The 19,636-nt window shown below is 41.6% G+C and overlaps 1 protein-coding gene across 1 annotated transcript; it reads left to right on the top strand.

The window, feature by feature from the left end:
- Window positions 1–1,899: 1,899 nt before the first annotated feature.
- Window positions 1,900–17,055, top strand: CNRIP1 (cannabinoid receptor interacting protein 1). The gene is made up of 3 exons (XM_059187851.1): window positions 1,900–2,078; window positions 4,097–4,247; window positions 16,033–17,055. Exons 1-3 carry the CDS (start codon window positions 1,900–1,902, stop codon window positions 16,195–16,197), a joined length of 495 nt encoding a protein of 164 aa, XP_059043834.1. The 3' UTR covers window positions 16,198–17,055.
- Window positions 17,056–19,636: the final 2,581 nt, after the last annotated feature.

Below are 19,636 nucleotides of genomic sequence, written 5' to 3'. Positions count from 1 at the left end.
ACATCTTATTCCCCCCCCCCCTTTTGGTGAAGTCTGAACAACTTGGATAAACACAAATATTTGATGGGTCCCTTTGCAGAAGACACTATGGTAGACATTACTGAGTGATCTGAAAAAGAGTTCCTGCCGTCAAATTTTATTCAGGAGCCAAAATACATGTTATGTAAGGAATATATGTATCAGGTTGTGTTTTTTTTTTTTAAGATTTTATTTATTTATCTGACACACACAGAGAGAGACCACAAGCAGGCAGAGCAGCAGGCAGAGAGGGGTGGGGCAAAACAAGCTCCCTGCTGAGCAGAGAGCCCAAGGCGGGGCTCCATCCCAGGACCCTGAGATCATGACCTGAGCCAAAGGCAGAGACTTAACCCACCGAGCCCCCCAGGCGTCCCTGTATCAGGTTTTTTAAAGGGATTTTATTTTATTTTATGTTAACGACTATGGTGTGGTGAGCAAATTTGTCAATACAAACAATTACACAAAACTGCAGCCTACAGAATTTAATACGATTCAGAGTAGTGTAGGAAGTATTGCAAACAATTCGGAAATGAGAGAAACGTGATGTAATTTGTAGAATAAGGTGGGAAATAAACCACTTTCGAAATGGTCGTATTTCTAAAGAAAAGCAATATTATTAATCTGACTGAATTAAAACTCCCATACAGACCCCTCCCTGCATATCTGTCCTCACTAACCAGCTTCTCCATTCCCCAGGTGTGCTCGCAGGCTCTGGTACTATCCACCTAGCTGGTGCTGAAGCAGGTGTTTACTCTCCGCTTTCTGAAGCCATTCCCCGTAGAGCCCTGATAGCCTTGGTCTCCTCTTGCTTCCAAAATCTTGACCTGTCAACCGACTTCTCCCAACGACACGCTCTAATCACGCTATTATGCAAATCCAAACTCTGCGTGTCGCAAGGGGTGCCCTGCCAATGATCTTGTGACCAGTGCCTCCTCTTGGCCCTTGTCACCAGCTATGCCTTGGACACAAGCCAGTTACCTTTTACAGGGTTAACAGCTCACCTTTCGAGATCTCTGTAAATATACGTGACTCATTACACCGTGTCATTTTTGAGATGCATAATAGAAATACACACCTACGAGAAGGTGCAGTTCCTTGAATATATATTGGTAATTTTTTTTTCCTTTTCTTGCACACATTTCTAAACCAGGGCAGCTTTCAGGTCACGTTGGATGGAATTGCGCCTTTCCTCAGCCATTTCCCTTAAGCTTTGGAAAGACTCATATTTCCTGACATTTAAATCATTGGCTAGAGGTTTCCTGCCCCGTTTCCCATCTCCCTTTCGCCTCTGAGCCTCCTCTTGCCTAGCTGGGGCCCGATTCTCGAGCAATGGTATCCACATTCCTTAGTCGACCAAAGTTGTACCCAGATTCCGAGGTCTCGGTCCTTGGTGAGATGCCGCTTAACCTCAGTACCCCAGTATCTCCTCCCTCCCAATCCTCATCTCCGCCCGCCCCGCGCGGCTCTAGGAGGAGCCTGAATGTCCTCTTCTCCAGCTGGAGGGGATTGTGGTGCGTAAGCAGGATTAACTCTCTCGCCCCCAGCTGCGCGGATCTGCCTGGGGCCTGCGGGCCGGAACGAAACCAGCAGGACGCGGAGGGCGCAGCACGGGGGCGGAGGATGGGGAAGCTCGGGCCCTCGGAGCCGTCTCCCGGGCGCGTTTCCTTGCGGAGTGGGGCGGAAGGCCACGGCCTCCGGAGCTGGTCCTCAAAAGCCGGGGCGAACGGCCGCGACGGCGCGGGATCCTAGCTGCAGCCTCCCCTCCGCCACCTCCCTCTCCCGCCCCGCGCTCCCTCTCCGCCCATCGCGCTCCAGCCGCTCGGTCGCAGCCCGCGCAGTCCTCCGCCCCGCGGGGCCGCCGTGCTCGCTCCACGCCCAGCCATGGGGGACCTGCCGGGTGTAGTGCGCCTCTCCATTGCGCTGCGCATCCAGCCCAACGACGGCCCCGTCTTCTTCAAGGTGGACGGGCAGCGCTTCGGCCAGAACCGCACCATCAAGCTGCTCACCGGCTCCTCCTACAAGGTGGAGGTGAAGATTAAGCCCACCACGCTGCAAGTCGAGTGAGTAAGCGCGCGCGCCGGGGCCCCCCGGTCCCACCTTGGGGTCCGCGTGGAGGACCGAAGCCCCCGCGATACCCTGAGTCTCTCCCCGGGCCCTCTGGCCTCGCGTCGTGTCCAGCGGCCCAGGGGTGGGGGGAAGAGGTCAGTTCCCTGTTCCTTTTGGTCCCCTCCTCTGTTTTACGCTTGTCTTTCCCTATTCACGCTTCCTTCCACCCATCTCGGGGAGGGATGTTTAAAACAGCGTCAGGAAGCCAGGGTTGGGGCGGGGTCAGGTGGGGGGCGCGGGGAGGGTTGTTTCTAGTAAATTTTTCATCCCTTCTGCTCAGCCTTTGGCGCACCCACAGGCCACCAGGGTGGTTCACCTACAGCAATCCCAGCCCTCCTCTCCCCTGCCCTGGCGTTTCTGCCAACCGCAAGGCTGAAGGAGGGAGAAGGGCTGAGCCGGGGGAGGGGGGGGGGGGAGGGGGGGTATTTATTGGGGCTCCCTGAGGGATGCTCCCTACTCCACCATCCGTCTACCCTTATGTAGCTGGAGACCCTGGGGCTGGAGGAACAGCCACAAGTTAGAGCACAGCCGCCTCTGCTTAGGCCTGGTTTCGCCGTTTTCCTTGCCAGGTGTTTTTCATTTTCTCCTGAGTTGTTTGTTCATCCTGGTAATGGTGCCTGGGATTCCCCCCCCCCCCATCCTTGCAACAAAAGGATGTTTCTTGGTTTATTCGTGGCAGGGATTCCCTCTTCCCTGCTACCACAGTTGGATGCACCCACTGGATTTCTGGCTAGAAAGTCAGTATGGAAGGGTGCTGTGGCTTATAGAGAAGTATCTAGGGATGGGGGCCTTTACCTCTCAGCTTCCACCTAAACATGGTGTGAAGTCTAATGTGGAAGCTGGCTGTGGAGGGGCTATGGGTCCACCAGATACCTTTTATAGCTGCAGTCTCCATCCATGGGCATTAATTCAATAAACCTGTGTTGGCCGTCTAGGTGTTAGAACCACACTGGGTTTTTTCTGGTGCTCCTGGTCCACCTGCTTGTCACCGACACCCCTCCCCCCAACCCCATGCCAAGGTAGCCTTCACATTTCCCACTGTTCTGTGCAGCCCCATATGATCCCGACTTTTCCTTTCCCTTCTTTCCTGGCAACCTCTTCTCCCAAGTTATCTGTTCTCTATTCCATTTTCTTCAAGGTGGTTCTCTGTTTTGTTTTAACTAACCTAAAATGAATTTGTGTTTATGACAGAACTACTTTTTCTATTTACACTTTTTTATCAAGGGTTTTTCATTGCCCTAACCTAGTAGTTCCTAAGCTTGAGTATCTGAATCCCCTAAAACGCTTATTAAAGCACAGATGCCTGAGCCCCACTCTTGAGTTTCCAGTTTACTATGTCTGGAGTTGGGCTTAAACATTGTTTTCTAATACATGAGCAGGTGATACTGACAGGGCTGGTTTAGGGGCTATCCCTTGAGAATCACTACCTTAGCGCAAAGGAATGATGCTGCTGAGAATTTCTGATTGTGTGGTTGGCTTTGTGTGCCCCAAATCATGGGATCTCTGATTGTTGGAACAGGAAAAAATCATTAGACAACTAATTCAGTCGTTCTCAACCCTACCTACACATTAGAATCACCTAGAGAAACTTAAATTTACCAGTGCCTGAACCATACCTGACCACATTGAATTCTAAATTCTGGGGTTTGGGATGAGGCTGGGCATAGGTAAGTTTTTCATAATCCCACAGATAAGAAAATATAGAGGAGGACCGATAGAGTCCAACTCAGTCTTGTACAAATATTCTGGATGAAATACTAAGGACAGACCAGAGAGATTAAGTAGTTGGTCTAATGTCGCATGACTGTTAAGTTGGCAAACTCAAGCCTCCTGATCTTTCAGAAGTTTGTACCCCACCAGAAGTCTCCTTTAGCCAAACTCTGTAGGATTCCTGCCTGGGGTTATGGTCCAGACCAGGACAGGGTGCCTAAGTTTATTCCTACTGTATATAGTGAACTCCAGTCCATTGCAGGAACATTTCCATTGGTGGTGTGGTTGTCCCACTGGAGCTGAAGTCTAAAGAGCCTGATGGGGACAGAATTGTTTATACGGGCACATATGACACAGAAGGTGTGGCCCCAACCAAGAGTGGAGAGCGACAACCCATCCAGATCACAATGCCGGTAAGGTCTGCATGGGGGTGTTAGGGCAAATGGAAACCATGGAAAACAAAGCAATCAGTATATCCCTTTAAGAAATGATAGGAAATATTATAAAATTATGAAATTTTAACTCAAAGTTTCGTACTAGAATCTATTTGTCCATAATATTCCAATACAATTCATTAAATCCATGCTTCAATGGTCAGTTTCATAGTAATTTCTTGTAAAGCAAAAAAATCTTTCTGTGCTTTCTAATCTATTCCATCATCTGTCTATTCTTATGCTAATACTGAATGGTTTTAAATGTATTGTTTTTATTATGGGTTCATGTATTTTGTAACTGGCCACCTTACTGAACTTGCTTACTCAAATTTTCCATTTAATCTTAAGTTTTTCAAGTTGGCAGTTATATCTACATACAACTATCATTTTCTGAATCTTCTTTCCAGCCTTACTGCATTGGCTAGTGTTTCTAGAATAATGGTGCTCACTAATGGTGGTAAGGTGTATCCTTGTCTTTAGGGTTTCACTGTTAGATACGATGTTAGTTTTTTAAATATTTATCATGTTAAAGAATCCTTTTTCTAGCTCACTAGGAGACATTTTTTAAAAAGATTTTATTTGCTTATTTATTTGAGAGAAAGCGAGCACATGAGCATGAATGGTGGGGAGGGGCAGAGGGAGAGGGAGAAGCAGACTCCCTGCTGAGCAAGGAGCCCAATGCTGGGCTTAATCCCAGGATCCTGAGATCCTGACCTGAGCCAAAGGCAGACACTTAACTGAATGAGTCACCCAGGCGCGTTGAGACATTTTTTAAATTGAAAGATGTGCTGAATTTTATCTAATTTCTTTTCCCATGTATGGAGATAATTGATCTATTTTGATACGCTAATGTAATAATTCTATAATACACTACCCTTTATTTCCTAAAATAAACCCCACTTAAATGTTTTGCATTTTAAAAAATATGTCACTAAATTCAACATGCTCATATTTTATTTAGTATTTTTAGATTTCTCTTCTATTAATTTTTTTATTTGCTCAATTCAACACAAACACATGGGCATTTCTTACCCATCAGGCACAGAAAGAGGATTCATGAACAAAATAGATATTCCTGGCTTTATGGGGCTTCTAATCCAGAGCAGAAAAACAGACTATGTGATTATCCAATAATAAAGTAAATAGTTATTATTATACAAAATGGACTAAAAAAAAAAATAGCATGCCCTTGGAGCATATATCACGGGTCTAATTCAAGATTTTGAGGATGGTTTTTTTGAGAAAGAAATAAACAGATGAGCACTGAGAGAAGAGGGAACACTTGAGGAAAGAGGACTTACAGAGATCACAAGCTGAGGGAGAGCATAATGTGTTGTAATGGAGAGAAGCCCAGCGTGGGTGGAGCGGAGAGTGAGGCAGAGACTAGCTCAAGATAAAGCCAGAGCGGCATATGTGGATCCACTCCCTGATCTCTGAGGCCCCTTTCAGCTCTAAGGGGGTATAAGGACTACAAATCTACCCTTAAGGGGATGATACTAGTTATGTGATGAAGAAAGTCAGATTCTGAAATACTGTCATTTAGTAACACACCCATTGGACCGAAGGCCAACAAGTCCCTGTAGGATTCCTTTTGTTTGGGCAAAGATACAGAGAAGAGGGCTGGGAATATATCCTGGCATCTCGAGGGATTTGCATGATTTTTTAAAAAATGTTAAATAGTACAAATTTCAGAAATTTGAAAAAAAATTTTTTTTAAGATTTTGTTTATTTGACAAAAACACAGCAAGAGAGGGAACACAAGTAGGGAGACTAGGAGAGGGAGAAGCAGGCTTCCTGCCGAGCAAGGAGCCTAATGTGGGCTTTGATCCCAGCACCCTGAGATCATGACATGAGCAGAAGGCAGACACTTAACCGACTGAGCCACCCAGGTGCCCCCAGGATTTTGAACAATTTTTATCTTTTTATATATTTTTAAAGATTTTATTTATTTATTTGACAGACAGAGATCACAAGTAGGCAGAGAGGTAGGCAGAGAGAGAGAGGAGGAAGCAGGCTCCCCACAGAGCAGAGAGCCTGATGCGGGGCTCCATCCCAGGACCCTGAGATCATGACCTGAGCAGAAGGCAGAGGCTTAACCCACTGAGCCACCCAGGTGCCCTGAACAATTTTTAAAGCAACAGGAATCTGTCTTTTCATTTTCAGATTCCATTCCACATATATACATTTTATAGTTGCAACCATTTTATTATGTAATTGCCCAACATTCTACATGTTTATTGTTACAGTTTCAATGGCACCATAAGACTCTGTCATGCTGTATTGTATTGATTAGACTGCTCCTCAGATGTTAGATATGTCTGCTGTTCTCATCATAAGAAGTGTTATAATGAATTATTCTGTGCCACTACTTCAATAGGAGTAAAATTATTTGGCAAGAGGAACAAAAAAATTTTTTTTAAAGATTGTATTTATTTATTTACTTATTTGTGGAGGGGGAGAGAGAAAGTGAGAGCATGGGGGGAGGGCAGAGAAAGAAGCAGAAGCAGACTCCAGGCTGAGCCTGGAGCCTCATGCAGGGTTCTATCCCGGGACCTGGGATCATGACCTGAGCTGAAGACAGACACTTAACTGACTGAGCCTCCCAGGTGTCCCCAAAAGAAATGAGTTTTATGACTGTTCCCACATATGGCCATTTCGGGTATTTTTTTTTTAAATATTGTGTGTACCATTTTACAATGTTACCAGCAATATAGAAGTCTAGTGGGTTTGCTATAATTATGACATCACTGGGAATTATTTTAAAAAACAAATTTCCTAGTTTACTTTTTACTCTCACTGACAAGAATGAACATCTCAACTTTTAATTTTACTTCTGTGTGTGTAAATTGTTTCTTTCATGTTTTGCTAGTATTTCTTTTGAGATTATTTTTTAAAAATCAGAGTTCTGGGAGCGCCTGAGTGGCTCAGTTGGTTCAGCCTCCAACTCTTGATTTTGGCTCAGGTCATGATCTGTGGGTCATGGAATTGAGCCCTAGATTTGACTCTGTATTCAGCATCCAAGCATGCTTGAGAGTCTCTCTCCCCCTCTCCCATTGCCTCTCTCCCTACTACACACCAATGCACTCCTTCCCCCTCTATCTCTCTCAAATAAATAAAATCTTAAAAAATCAGAGTCCTTGTAAAGATTTTTCTTTAATCTGTCCTATCTATCCTATTTCTCTCAGAGTTGCTTTGCTTATATTTTCCATTGTTTAGAAACATAATCCATTTAAATTTCTCATTTTCCTTTGTGATTTTTTATATTTAAATTTGAGAACATTATTTTTCCAGAGGTGACAGTCTATTTTGATTTTTTCATAATTTTAGATTTTACTTAACTTTCATTGAAAATTGATTTATGCTTATACTTGTACATCATCTTACAAAGGATTTAAGATGGTATTAGCATTTTGAGTTCCAGTAGGAAAGCCTGGTTTCTTAGATAGAATGTGCACATCTAGAAGTTAGTGATTGACAGTTGATTTTTCCAACAATGATCACGTGGCTTTTGATGTGAGCATTGGCCCTGTATTTGTATCTCATCTGTAATAGACTGATTCTAAGGAAAACAATAGAGGTTAGAGAAGGTTTCCTGATTAAGTCAACAGATCTAATGTTAAATTCAAATTTCATTCTAGTATTGAAAGTCTCATATAGCCTTGAACCTATTTTATGACTTTTGTCATCCATGTTTCAGGCTTAAATATTATACATTAAAGACATAACCACACTTTCAGGTACAATAAGGAAGTCTTGAAATGTCCAAATAATCCAACTTACAGATAGGGGAATCCGGTAAGGGACGTTGAATTAAGGATATACAAGAGCAACTTCTTAGCAGTGTGAAATTACTTAAAAGTATTTTTTTCTGTTTTTAAATATTTGGATAAATAATACTGGAATTATTGGCTATTTGGGGGAAACATCACTGTTTTTCTTTCCTGATATGATACTCTAAAATATATTTCAGGTGGATCAAGGAGTTAACTCAAAAGTCAACTTTTTTTTTTTAATTTTAAAAAAAATTTAAGAAATTTTAAAAAATTTTTAAAATTTTTTAAGAAAATAATTAATTTAAACCTAAAAGAAATAGATCTTCAAAGCTAAAAATTGAAAGCTTTGATTACACGCACTGTAAAATTTCTGTCAGACATCATGATGTTAAATTAAATTTCCATTAAGAGAATTTAAATTAAAAGGCAAGTAACAATTGGTGAAAGCTTTATATGTCATATGCCCAGTCTCCTAGGCTACACTGCCTTGATTTTCAGCCACTGCCTGTGTGGACTTGGCTTGCGGCCTGCAGTGAATTTCCATAGCCCTTTACCGCCCACCGAAGCTGAAGTCAGGAAGTATCCATTGATATCTGACTTAGATTGATGGCAGTGATCTCTTTACTCAGATATTTCCTGAGGCCCTGGTAGCAGGAATGAATTACCTAGCTCTTAAAGCTCTCAACCCCCATTTCAAACAGCAGTGTTGACTTGTACCTTAATGCGACTGATCCCCCAGTCAGTCCCTCCAGGGGGAGAATCCAGGTGGAGATTCTGCCTGCATACATCATACCGTTCTTCCCCTTTTGTTGGCCCTCTTCAGTGGGAGACTGGTGGCAGTTAGGAGGAATAAGGTAACGAGCTATGTGAGCTTGTTAGGAGGCTCTGTGTGCAGAGGTAGGTGAGCTGGTGCATGTCCTGCCAAATAGAAAAGTTGTTCCTGTGTGTCAGCTCTGTAGAGCCATTTGTCAAGATCTATAACTTCATATACAAAGAATTCTTAGAAGCTAGTGAGAAAAAAATAACAGTAGGATGTGGGAAATGGGAAAATAAGCAAAAATATATAAATAGGCAATTCACAAAAGAAATACAAATAACCAATAACTGTATTTTTAAATGGCTTAAATTCACTATTGGTTTAAAAAAAAATACAAATAGTGCAATGCCAATTTTCACCTACAAAATTGGTGAAATACTTAAAAATAATCCTGAAACAAATAATACATTATATGTTAATTAAAAAAGAAAGAAAAATAAATCAGTTTCTGTAGGAAAAAAAAACAACCAGTTGTTCAGTGCTAGTGTATTTCTTTATGAAATACAGCAATTTTTATAAATTGATAGTGTATCTTACAAAATTGCTAAATTCGCTTATTTTAGTAGCTTTTTATTATATTGCTTAGTATTTTCTGCAAACAGTTGTTCACCTGTAAATAGAAACAGTTTTACTTTCCCTTTTCCCCCCCTCTGGCCTTAAAGTACTGGTTAGGACTTTCAACACAATGCTGAACAGGAATAGTAAGAGCTGATATTCTTGTCTTACTTCCCATCTTATAGGGAAAGAACTCAGTCTTACCATTAAGGGTGATGTTAACTATAGGCTATAGGTTTTTTTTTTATTGATGCCCTTTAATCAGATTGAGGTACTTTCAATTCCTAGTTTGCTGAGAGTTTTTATCATGAATGGATGTTGGACTACCAAATGCTTTGTCTGCAGCCATGGGTATGATGATAATAGCTTTTCTCCTTTATTTTTGTTAATATGGTGAATTAAAAGGATTTCAAAATATTGAACCATCCTTGACTTCCAAGGATAAAACTTTCTTGTTACTGTTGTAAAAGACTCTTGCTGGATTTCATTTACTAATTCAAACAAATAAAAATTAAAAGCAAATTGTATGCATAAGCCCATGAGGAATTTTTGTCTGCAATTTTCATTTATATGTAATATCCTTGCCAAGTTATGGTGTTAACATTGGCTTCATAAAATAAATTGAGAAGTTTTCCTTCCTCCATTGTGTGAAAGAATTTATGTAGAACTGGTATTTTTCCCTTAAATGTCTGAATTTATCATTGAAGCCATTTGGGCCTATGATTTTTTTTCTGGAAGGATTTTTAACCACAGATATAATTTCCTTAGTACATAGAGGGCAACTGATAGTTTGTGTGTTTTAAGGAATTTGTCTATTTCATTAATTGCATGGGTATAAAGTTCCAATTTAAGGTCTTTGGGATCTATAGCTGTAGCATCTCTCTCATTCCTGACATCAGTAATTTGTCCTCTTTTTCTGGCTCAGTTTTTCTAGGGTTTTTTTTTTTTTGTTGTTGTTGTTTTTTTTTTTTTTTTTTTAAGTAGGCTCCACACCAAATATGGAGCTTAAACTCCTGACGCTAACATTAAGAGATGCATGCTCTACTGACTGAACCAAACAGGTGCCCCTGGGGTTTATCAATATTTCAGACCTTTTCAAAAAGCCAGATTTTGGTTTCACTGCATTTTTTTTTCTTTACATTATTTCTTTTCTAGAGTCTTCCCTTATAGTTTTTTCTTTACTGTGTTTTTCTTTTCTATTTCATTTATTTCTACTCTTTAATATCTTTCTTCTTCTTTACACCAGACTGACTAAAGGGCTGGCAATGCCAGCTGTCGGGGAGGATGGAGAGCGGCTAAAACTCTTGTTGCTGGGAGGAATGTAAAATGATGCAATCACTTAGGAAAAGTTGGACAGTTTCTTACAAAGTTAAGCGTACTTTATAACTCTCAGAACTTTTAGTCCTATCTATTCTATCAATCTAGTTCTAAGAGACATGGAAAACATGTATTTACTGATAAAACATCAAGCAGTACAGGAGTAGGAGAGGCTTGGAATCCGGTAAGAATTCATAGGTCACGCCGCACAAAAAAAAGTCACAGATGCTTATTGTAATGAATGTGTTTACCAGTGAGGTAACATTGTGTTTCTATCGATATGATAAGGTTGTTCTAAGCTCTCAAGTCAACGGATTCCTGAGTGACCTTATTCTTGTGAATTTCCTATGTCTCTAGTGGCATGGTGAGTGGTGAGAGGTATTCTAGTGATTTTAAGCTAACCGGTTGTAAGACCATAGAAGTTATTATTTTTTTAAGGTTTTATTTATTTATTTGAGCCAGAGAGCGAGCATGACCAGGGCGGAGGGAGAGGCAGACTCCCCACTGAGCAGGGAGCCTGATACGGGGCTCGATCCCAGGACTCTGAGATCATGACCTTAGCTGAAGTCAGATGCTTAACCGACTGAGCCACGAGGTACCCTGACCATAGGATTTATTTAAAATAAACTTCTTGGGGCACCTGGGTGGCTCATTGGGTTAAAGCCTCTGCCTTTGGCTCAGGTCATGGTCCCAGAGTCCTGGGATCAAGCCCCACATCGGGCTCTCTGCTCAGCAGGGAGCCTGCTTCCCCCCTCTCTCTGCCTGCCTCTCTGCCTACTTGTGATCTCTGTCTGTCAAATAAATAAATAAAATCTTTTAAAAAAATAAAATAAACTTTTCAGATTCCTTGTTACAGAAGATGACAGATGAATCTCCTCTCCTTGGAATCTGACGATTCTCTCCCGTATCAGTTGTAAAATAAAAACATCCCAAAGTTTGCAACTTGTACGGACACTATCAAGTAATATGCCCACGTCTATAGTGGAGTGTCACTTTTAGAATACCATAGACTGGCTGGCTTAAACAATAAACATTAGTTCTTCATAGTGCTGAAGGCTGGAAGTCTAAGACCAAGGTACTAGCAGATTTTGTGTCTGATGAGCGCCCTTGTGCAGGTTCAAGCAGCTGCTTTCTTGGCTGTATCCTCCCATGAAAAAGCATAGAGATCATCCCTCTCCTATCATGCAAGGGCACTAATCTCATTCACGAGGGCTCCACCCTTATGGCCTAATTTCTTCTGAAAGGCCCCACCCCCAAATACCATCACATTGGAGATGGAGGCTTCAACATGTGAATTTGGGGAGATGCACACATTCAGTGCACAGTAGTGCCCTAAGGCATTCTATATATGGCAATCCATACATGTTCTCATTCAGAGAATAGAGAAAAGCTGTTCATTAACTCTTATTTGCTTCTAAAAGCAGTTCGATATCATGATAATAGTTTCTAGATAAAAATTAGGAAACCTAAGTTCTTCACCTTCTCCTGTCATTGTTCTTGACCTTCTCCTATCACGGCTACATAGTCTAGACCTACGGCAGTCAGTTAACCTCTCTGAATCTTAGTTCTTTTCTGTACGAATGGAAAAGCTCAAACTAGTCAAAAGACCAAAGTAGAATGGCATATGTAAGGTATTGTATAAAATAAAGAATGCTATGCAAATGCACAAAATCCTACCTGTGTGTGAATTGCATCACTCAAGGAGCCTGCCTGTGTATGTTTTCCTTGGAAGGCACAGATGGGTTGGGAGAGAGCGGAGAGCCTGTGTAGTTGCTTCTGTTCTTTAAGAAGAATGTCAGCTTTCAAGATCCCATCTGCTCCTACATCAGAGGAGAAGAAATTCTGAGCTAGGTGGTGAGGCATCCTGGAAATAGAATTCCAGAAGAAAGAACAGGAAGAAAGCTAATGGGAGGTTAGGACAACTAAGGCATGGGAAAATAGATGCATATTTAGCAGTAGTTAACTACAAAATGACCTTGGGCCCAACACTAGTAAAAGAGAAAAAAACAAAAACAAAATAGAAGCACCTGAACATTGCATACCTTTAGCTCTGACTGTTGCTGTCAGCAGATTTCTATGCTGGTCTCCTGTGTCAACTGAGAACTGTCGATGTAGGAAAGACATTAGGGTTCCAAGCTGACAGCCAAGAAAGGATTTTTGAGATATCTTTGATGCAAAAAGATGGTTTTTTATTAAAGCACGGGAACAGGACCTATAAGCAGAAAGAGCTGCACTGTGGTCCTGAGGAGTGACCCATTATATACTTTCAAGTTGGGAGGGGGTGAGGGATAGGGAAGCCTCCAACGTGTTTTGGAAACAACGTTTCCAGGATCCTAGGGGTCTGGCTGTTGTTAGGGAAAGGTCACTTATAACTGTTGAGTAATAAGTCAGCCACAAGACTCTTCAGATGTATATCTCTGGGTGGCTTGGAAGATAACTACCAACATGTATCTTGGGGAATAGAGATGAAGGAAGTTTCCTAAGGAATTTTTATATGTTAAAGCAGACTTCTAGGATCCTGGGGGACCAGCCTCAGAATGCCTTTTGCCCTTAGCAAAGTATTAACATCCAGGCTACTGATTTCCTAGAGGAATGTCATTCTGCCTGTTTCATGGACTTGTCAGTGGGCTGTAAGTAAGTAGGAAATTTAATAATTTTTCTTCTGCCTTTGTTTCCCACATCACTGTGACATTGAGACTTCATTAATTTTAAGGTTATTCAGACACAGTGTCGTGTCTTTGGGTTTTTCTTGCCTGTAGTCTTAATCTTTGTTTTTGCTTTTACAACCAACTTTTATTTATATCTATTTCAAGAAAGATATTCTTGTATATCATTCAAGATATTCTTGTTTCCCCCACTTCCCTAGCATAGTCTCAAGCTGCTTTCCTCAAAAATTAACTGGTGTATGTAAAGTATTTTTAGGAGTCAATGTAATTCAGTTGCACTTAAAATGAGCAGAGCTCTGTGCTGGTCAAATCATGATAATGGCACTAATCACCATCATCATCCCTCTTTAAAAATTTTGGAGATTTATAAAACACATTTCAATTTATTCTTTCTACCACTACCCTACTGTCAACAAAGCTGGAATCTTTTGATTAGCATATATGTATCCTTGATAGAATTTATAAAATCCTTAGGGTTAGAGGGAAATGTGTGTTAATTTTTTAGGGATGATAAATCCATTTCACCATTTAAAATGTTCTTTATAAAAGTTACATATTTATTGCAGAAAATCCAAGTAGAAAAGATAGGAAAACACTCCATTCCTTTACTTAAAAGCTTTACTGACAATATTTTTTCATTCTCTTTTTTTCTATCCATCTTATTTTATACACTTGAGCTCACACTCTATATAAACTGTCCTAATCCATCTTTTTCTTGTTGACATTGTTCTAAGCATTTTCTGTCAACATGAACAACTCTAAATTCCTGTGTAATGGCTACATAAATCCATCAAATGGATATGCCACCAATTTTCATTATATTACCCCGAAGGTGAATGATTGCTTCTGGTATTTAGACATTTTCGCCGAGTTAATAGGTGAATAATCACCTCAGTCAAAGTTTGCCTTTCTGTAACTACTACTAATATTACATCTGAAGCTTTTTTCAAATGTTAGCCTTTTTTTTTTTTCTTTTTCATGTAATCACCACCCCAGTCAAGATGTAAAACATTTCCCCCCCAAAATTTCCCTCTTGCTCATTTTCATAAACCATTAATCGCTTCCTCCACCCCAGACTGTAAGTAACCTTGGAGGCTTCCTGCTTCCTGTCAGCATAGATAGATGGATAGAGAGATAGATACACAGATATGTGAATATTATAAATGGAATCATACAGTATATGTATCCTTTAGGGTCTGGGTTGTTTTGCTCAGCACATCTTCGAGATCCGTCCTCATTGCTGCCTGAATCAGCATGTTTCTTTTTTCCTGAGTAAAACGCCATAACAACAGGCACACTAACACTTGTCGATGACCAAGTGAGTGATGAAACACTGAGTTGATTCCACTTGGAAGCTATAGTGAATAAAGCCACTCCAGGTCTTTAGACTGTTAAGCCATGATTCTCTAGAAAAACATACTTTCTTTTCCTACCTGGGGAAAGAGTTGGGGACTCAAGGTATGTCACCCACTGTTTGGAGTCAGGCACATATCCCAAAGGAAAGCCAAACCCTGTTTGGGGATCAAATTAGCAGGATGAGGCAATGGTGCAGGATATAATTTTGAGAGCATCTTGGAAAGCCATCTGGGAAGCACCTGATCACCCTCCTCCTGCAGCGGCCTCAAGCGTAAGACTCCTATTGCTCACTGCCCTGCCTCCCTCCACATCTTCTGGCTCCTGACAAGTCTAAGAACATTGCCAAGTCAGTCCCTGTCTCCTCCCATGACAGGAGAGGGTCAGAGGAGAAAATAACGACAGGCATCATGATGTTTAATGCCAGATCCCCTAAATAGCTCCAAGAGGCAGTGGCAGGGTCAGGCCCCTTGAACACCTGCCCAAGTGGCCCCTAGGGTATTCTGTGTCCTCTTCTCAGCTACATGGGAGTTGCATGCTTAGGGCTCAGGAGAATTCTGTGCAGTGATCTGCAGGGCTTACCTTCTGGCAGTAAAATGCAAACTTCTTGAGGGCAAGAATCATACCTCATATGAAGTTTTGTGCATGCAAAGCACATAGTACATACTCAATTATGGCTCTGGACCATGTACAACTGAAGCCTTAGACGTGGACATGGGGTCCTGACTTACAGATGCTCAACAGTATTTTTAAAAGTAGAAGTAGGGTCTTTAACAATCAAATGCTTCTAAGAAAATATTTTTCCCTGGAAGTGAAATTAATGATGGAAGGGCAGTCGTGTCTTGTGCTTAGTGATAATGTGCCTTTGTTATTTTGTATAACAGTCCTTTGAAATAGACACCAAAAGATCCTCCTCAAACACTATTTCCTCTCTTCTCTTCCTAACCCCGCTTCGTGGCAAGCTTTGAAAGTCTGAGATTCAAAGAGTTATTTCCAATAATTAAATCTGGAAAACAGATAAATTTGGGGAGTTATGTTTATTAAAGACAGTATGACAGCAAATGTCACCTGTACAATGGGATTATAGAGAAAAAGGCTTATAGGAAAATAGCTCACATAATAAAGGAAAATAGTTCATTAAAGTTAAAGGCCTAAACTTTGCAGACCAAAAGAGCCTCGACTGTTGACCCTTGATTATGCAGGATCTCTTTCCCTAACATGAATTCTTAGCTATTGTTGATGGTAGAACAAGGTTTTTATGGCGCATGTTTCTCTTCCCTCAGTTCACGGACATTGGGACCTTCGAGACGGTGTGGCAAGTCAAGTTCTACAATTACCACAAGCGAGATCACTGCCAATGGGGAAGCCCCTTCTCTGTCATTGAGTATGAATGCAAGCCCAATGAGACACGCAGCCTCATGTGGGTGAACAAGGAGTCCTTCCTCTGAAGATGGCTCTTTCTGATGTTGCTGGACAATCTCTTCAACAATCTACTTTCAGATAACCCAGCACAAGCCTTCGCCAAGGCACATGACACCATTGCTGTTTCCCTTCGGGTGCTGATGACCTACTGGCCCCGATTACTTTGAAAGTGTAATTCCCTTCTGATGCCATGTCCCTGACATAAGAGATTGTGGTGTACCATCCCCAAGAAGATCCCTTGCTGTGTTCTGTGTTGGTGTTCCTGCATCCAGTTGTTCCTGGTCATGCCGTCGACCGCTTGAGAGGAGCTCAGTGGAATTGGCAGACGTATCCCATTCCTCATAATTCCACTGAATGACTGTGGTGTTTTGTTTCCACATTGAGTGATTCCCCTCCCCCCCTTTTTTTCTGTTAAATGCTAAATAAAAAATGTAACAACGTGTGTGGGTTCTCTCCCAAGTGTGATATGGTAACATGTAACTTGCGGTGTTGTCCAGCCCCCAAGGCAGGCTTGGTGATAATATAAGACACGCAGCAGTAAGTGGGACTCAGGTGTTGTGCTCGTATAAATGGCTCAGCTTCTTCAGGGAACAACCATGACAATAAAAGGGCAAATATTTAAGAAGTATTTATAACACCTTAAAACTCTTTCAAGTAGCTTAAGGTATTATATTGTGGCCTAGTAGAAATGGGAAAAGGCCTGGCTGGGGTCCACTGTTAAACAAGATGACAGAAGTTGTAGGGTTACCTTTTTGGCAAGCTGCCATAACGTTCAAACATGCATATGATGGCACCCCTCCGTTCCCCTTCCCTTGAACTTTGTAAAACTGTGTATGGAACTGTAATGAACTTTTGATATTTCTTAATAAAGGTATTGAAAATCATGCCCTGATTTTTCTTCTTCATATGGGCAATATCTGTTTAGCCGGTGACCTTTGTCTCCAGGCCAGCCCCATTCAGATCTCCTGTTCCATTGAAGGGCACGGAGGCTACACCTGGAGGAGAATCAGCACCCTTCATCATAGATCAGCTTGGACAATTTAGCAGGAGGCCTCCAGCCAGCTCTAACAAGGCTAGCAGAGACTCAGGCCCTTGGTGGACAGTGAAAAAACTGCTTGTCCCTACTTCTTTCGACGCCTCCTCCTGTGACAACCATGCCCATCACCAGTCTATGTAGCTGAGCCACACAAGGACATGCTATTGTCATAGCAAATGGGCACCAGGATGGAGATCTCCTTGCCTGCCCCCAGGGTCCTGCAAGTTCTGTGGCACAAATCCCTCACTCCATGCAGTTTGAGGATAAATTCTCTACGAAGGAAAAACATTTCCTCTGGAAAAGTAGCATACTACCCTGCAACAGTGTTGTCTTGTTCATTTGGGCAGCACAGATTTATTGTGTCGGGAGAAGTTAGCTGTGGATTTGCTTTTCTGCTTCCTGCAAAGACTTCTTGTAGGCATATGCTAGGATAGGGGGAGTGTGAGAGAGAGATTACTGAGGAACTGCATTCTCAAGGCGGGCGGCAAACCCTCCGTCCCAGTCGTTTACCTGTAATGAGGCCATATTACCAGCAGGGCACAGCAATGCCTTGGATTTGGGTTCATGGTAAGGAATGTTGAAAGAGAACAGTACCTTTCTCAATTCCTTTGTTTGTCAAAAATAATAGTGTCTATTACAATTGCTGCTAAATATAAGCACAAATCTACTCCTAATGACTGTATTTTAAAAACCAAAATTCAATTATTGCAACAGACATTGACTTAAGTTTTCTTCCAGAATATCCAACAGAGAGGCAGGCTTAGTAGATGGTGGGAAAATAGGGAAACTCTATGTTTTAATCTCTCGAAGCATCTCATTAGTAAATATTTTCTGATTAGTAAATATTTTCATTTGTGAAACAACGTCTCCAGCTAGTGACTCATCTGTTGGAGCTTTCGTATTTGTTTGGAAGGATGGAAGCAATATCACGGCTTCTGCAGTTTTGTTTTTGTTTTTGAGCTAGAGGCTTTAATTTTTGTGTATGGACTGACTCAGAGCAGAGCTGGGGAAACGTGGTGTGGTGTAGTTCCACATGCCTTCCACCCCGGAATCGTGGACAGATGAGCCCTGGTCAAGAAGCTGGAACATCTGAGTCCCACAAACATACTGGTCGAGCCTAAGTGGTCACCGCCTTTGTACGTCTTGGTTTGCTTGAGTTTAAAACAAGGAGTTGGGCTAATAGAATTCTAAAGCCCTTTAAGATGTAAAATTTATACCTCTACTCTATGCTGCTTTTAAAAAGGATAAAAAAAAAAGTGTATTTTCGTTGGACTGAGAGGTAAGGTTGAATCAAGGGAGATGGAGAGGAGATGGAGCTGAAGTAAACAGGAAATCTTAACAGCTAAGCGGCCGCGTTAAGTGATCTCTCTGGCATACGCTGTTCTACTTATGACTGGACTCCAGCCCAGTGTCTCTGGCTACTTCTCACATAGCTCTTCTCCTACTCCAAAATGTGAGTGCTCAGCTATATCAAGCTGCTGAGTTGTAACTTTGCCCCTCAGCCATCTGGAAGGGCTATTTTTATACGAGTTGTAGCCATGTCTCTCTACTTCGAAGCATCAGATGGTTACACAGAAGCTTCAGGAACTAGGCCATCCTTCTAATTGTGATGATGACTAAAAACACTTTTGAACAGGTGGAAGAGTAGAAATGCCTTGAACTTATATTTTGTGACACCTCACTTGTCAAGAGGTCATTTACCCAGCCATCCAGACTGTCTGGATCCAGGGGAGAACAGAAAACATGCCAAAAAATTAAGATCCCTGTCACAGATGTCACAAAGTCCATTCACTAAAGGCTTGGGTCTTCTCTCAAGACCTCATGACTCCTACTTCAGAGACAGTTCTAATATACAGGGTGATCTGATTTCTGACTTTTCAGATATCAGAAGCAGATTAATTGGAGGAAAGAGGGCAGTTGGTAGGAGTAGTTACATGACAATTTTTTCCCCCACAGAGAGAGGACAAAGAAAAAAAGCAGGTAAAGTACATCAAAAAGCATAATTGATAGGAACATCCCTACAACATGGGGCTACAGTCCTGTGCTGGACCACAGTAGTTTTTGTGGACATCAAATAAAAAATGTTATACACAATCATTACTCTGATCTATATAGATAATCCATTGTCTTCAGAAATGTAGCATCATGACTCTGTTTAAGAGTTCAGATTCTGCAGCCTAGACGCCTCAAATCAAATCCTGGCTCATCCACATAACAACGGTATGACCTTAGGCAAGTCACTTAATATCTCTTTGCTTCAATTTTCTCATTAAGAAAATGGAGATAATAACCATATTTACCTTATGGCATGGTTATGAGGATTAAATTATGTAAAATGTTTAGAATGGAGTCTGACACATAACATTATTTTTCTAGTCTAATATCCTTTTTTATTTGAGTACAGTTGACACACAAATGTTACATTAGTT

This window comes from Mustela lutreola, chromosome 9, assembly GCF_030435805.1.
Source record: "Mustela lutreola isolate mMusLut2 chromosome 9, mMusLut2.pri, whole genome shotgun sequence".
NCBI classification, from domain to species: domain Eukaryota; kingdom Metazoa; phylum Chordata; class Mammalia; order Carnivora; family Mustelidae; genus Mustela; species Mustela lutreola.
The sequence above is the reverse complement of the archived record's forward strand: the minus strand, read 5'-3'. Positions and strand labels throughout refer to the sequence as shown.

Excerpts from the sequence above, each read along its gene's own strand:
- CNRIP1 (XM_059187851.1), top strand. The coding sequence starts at position 1,900 with ATGGGGGACCTGCCGGGTGTAGTGCGCCTCTCCATTGCGCTGCGCATC. Across the intron at positions 2,079-4,096 it reads CCCACCACGCTGCAAGTCGA|GAACATTTCCATTGGTGGTG; the intron begins GTGAGTAAGCGC and ends AGTCCATTGCAG. Across the intron at positions 4,248-16,032 it reads CCATCCAGATCACAATGCCG|TTCACGGACATTGGGACCTT; the intron begins GTAAGGTCTGCA and ends CTCTTCCCTCAG.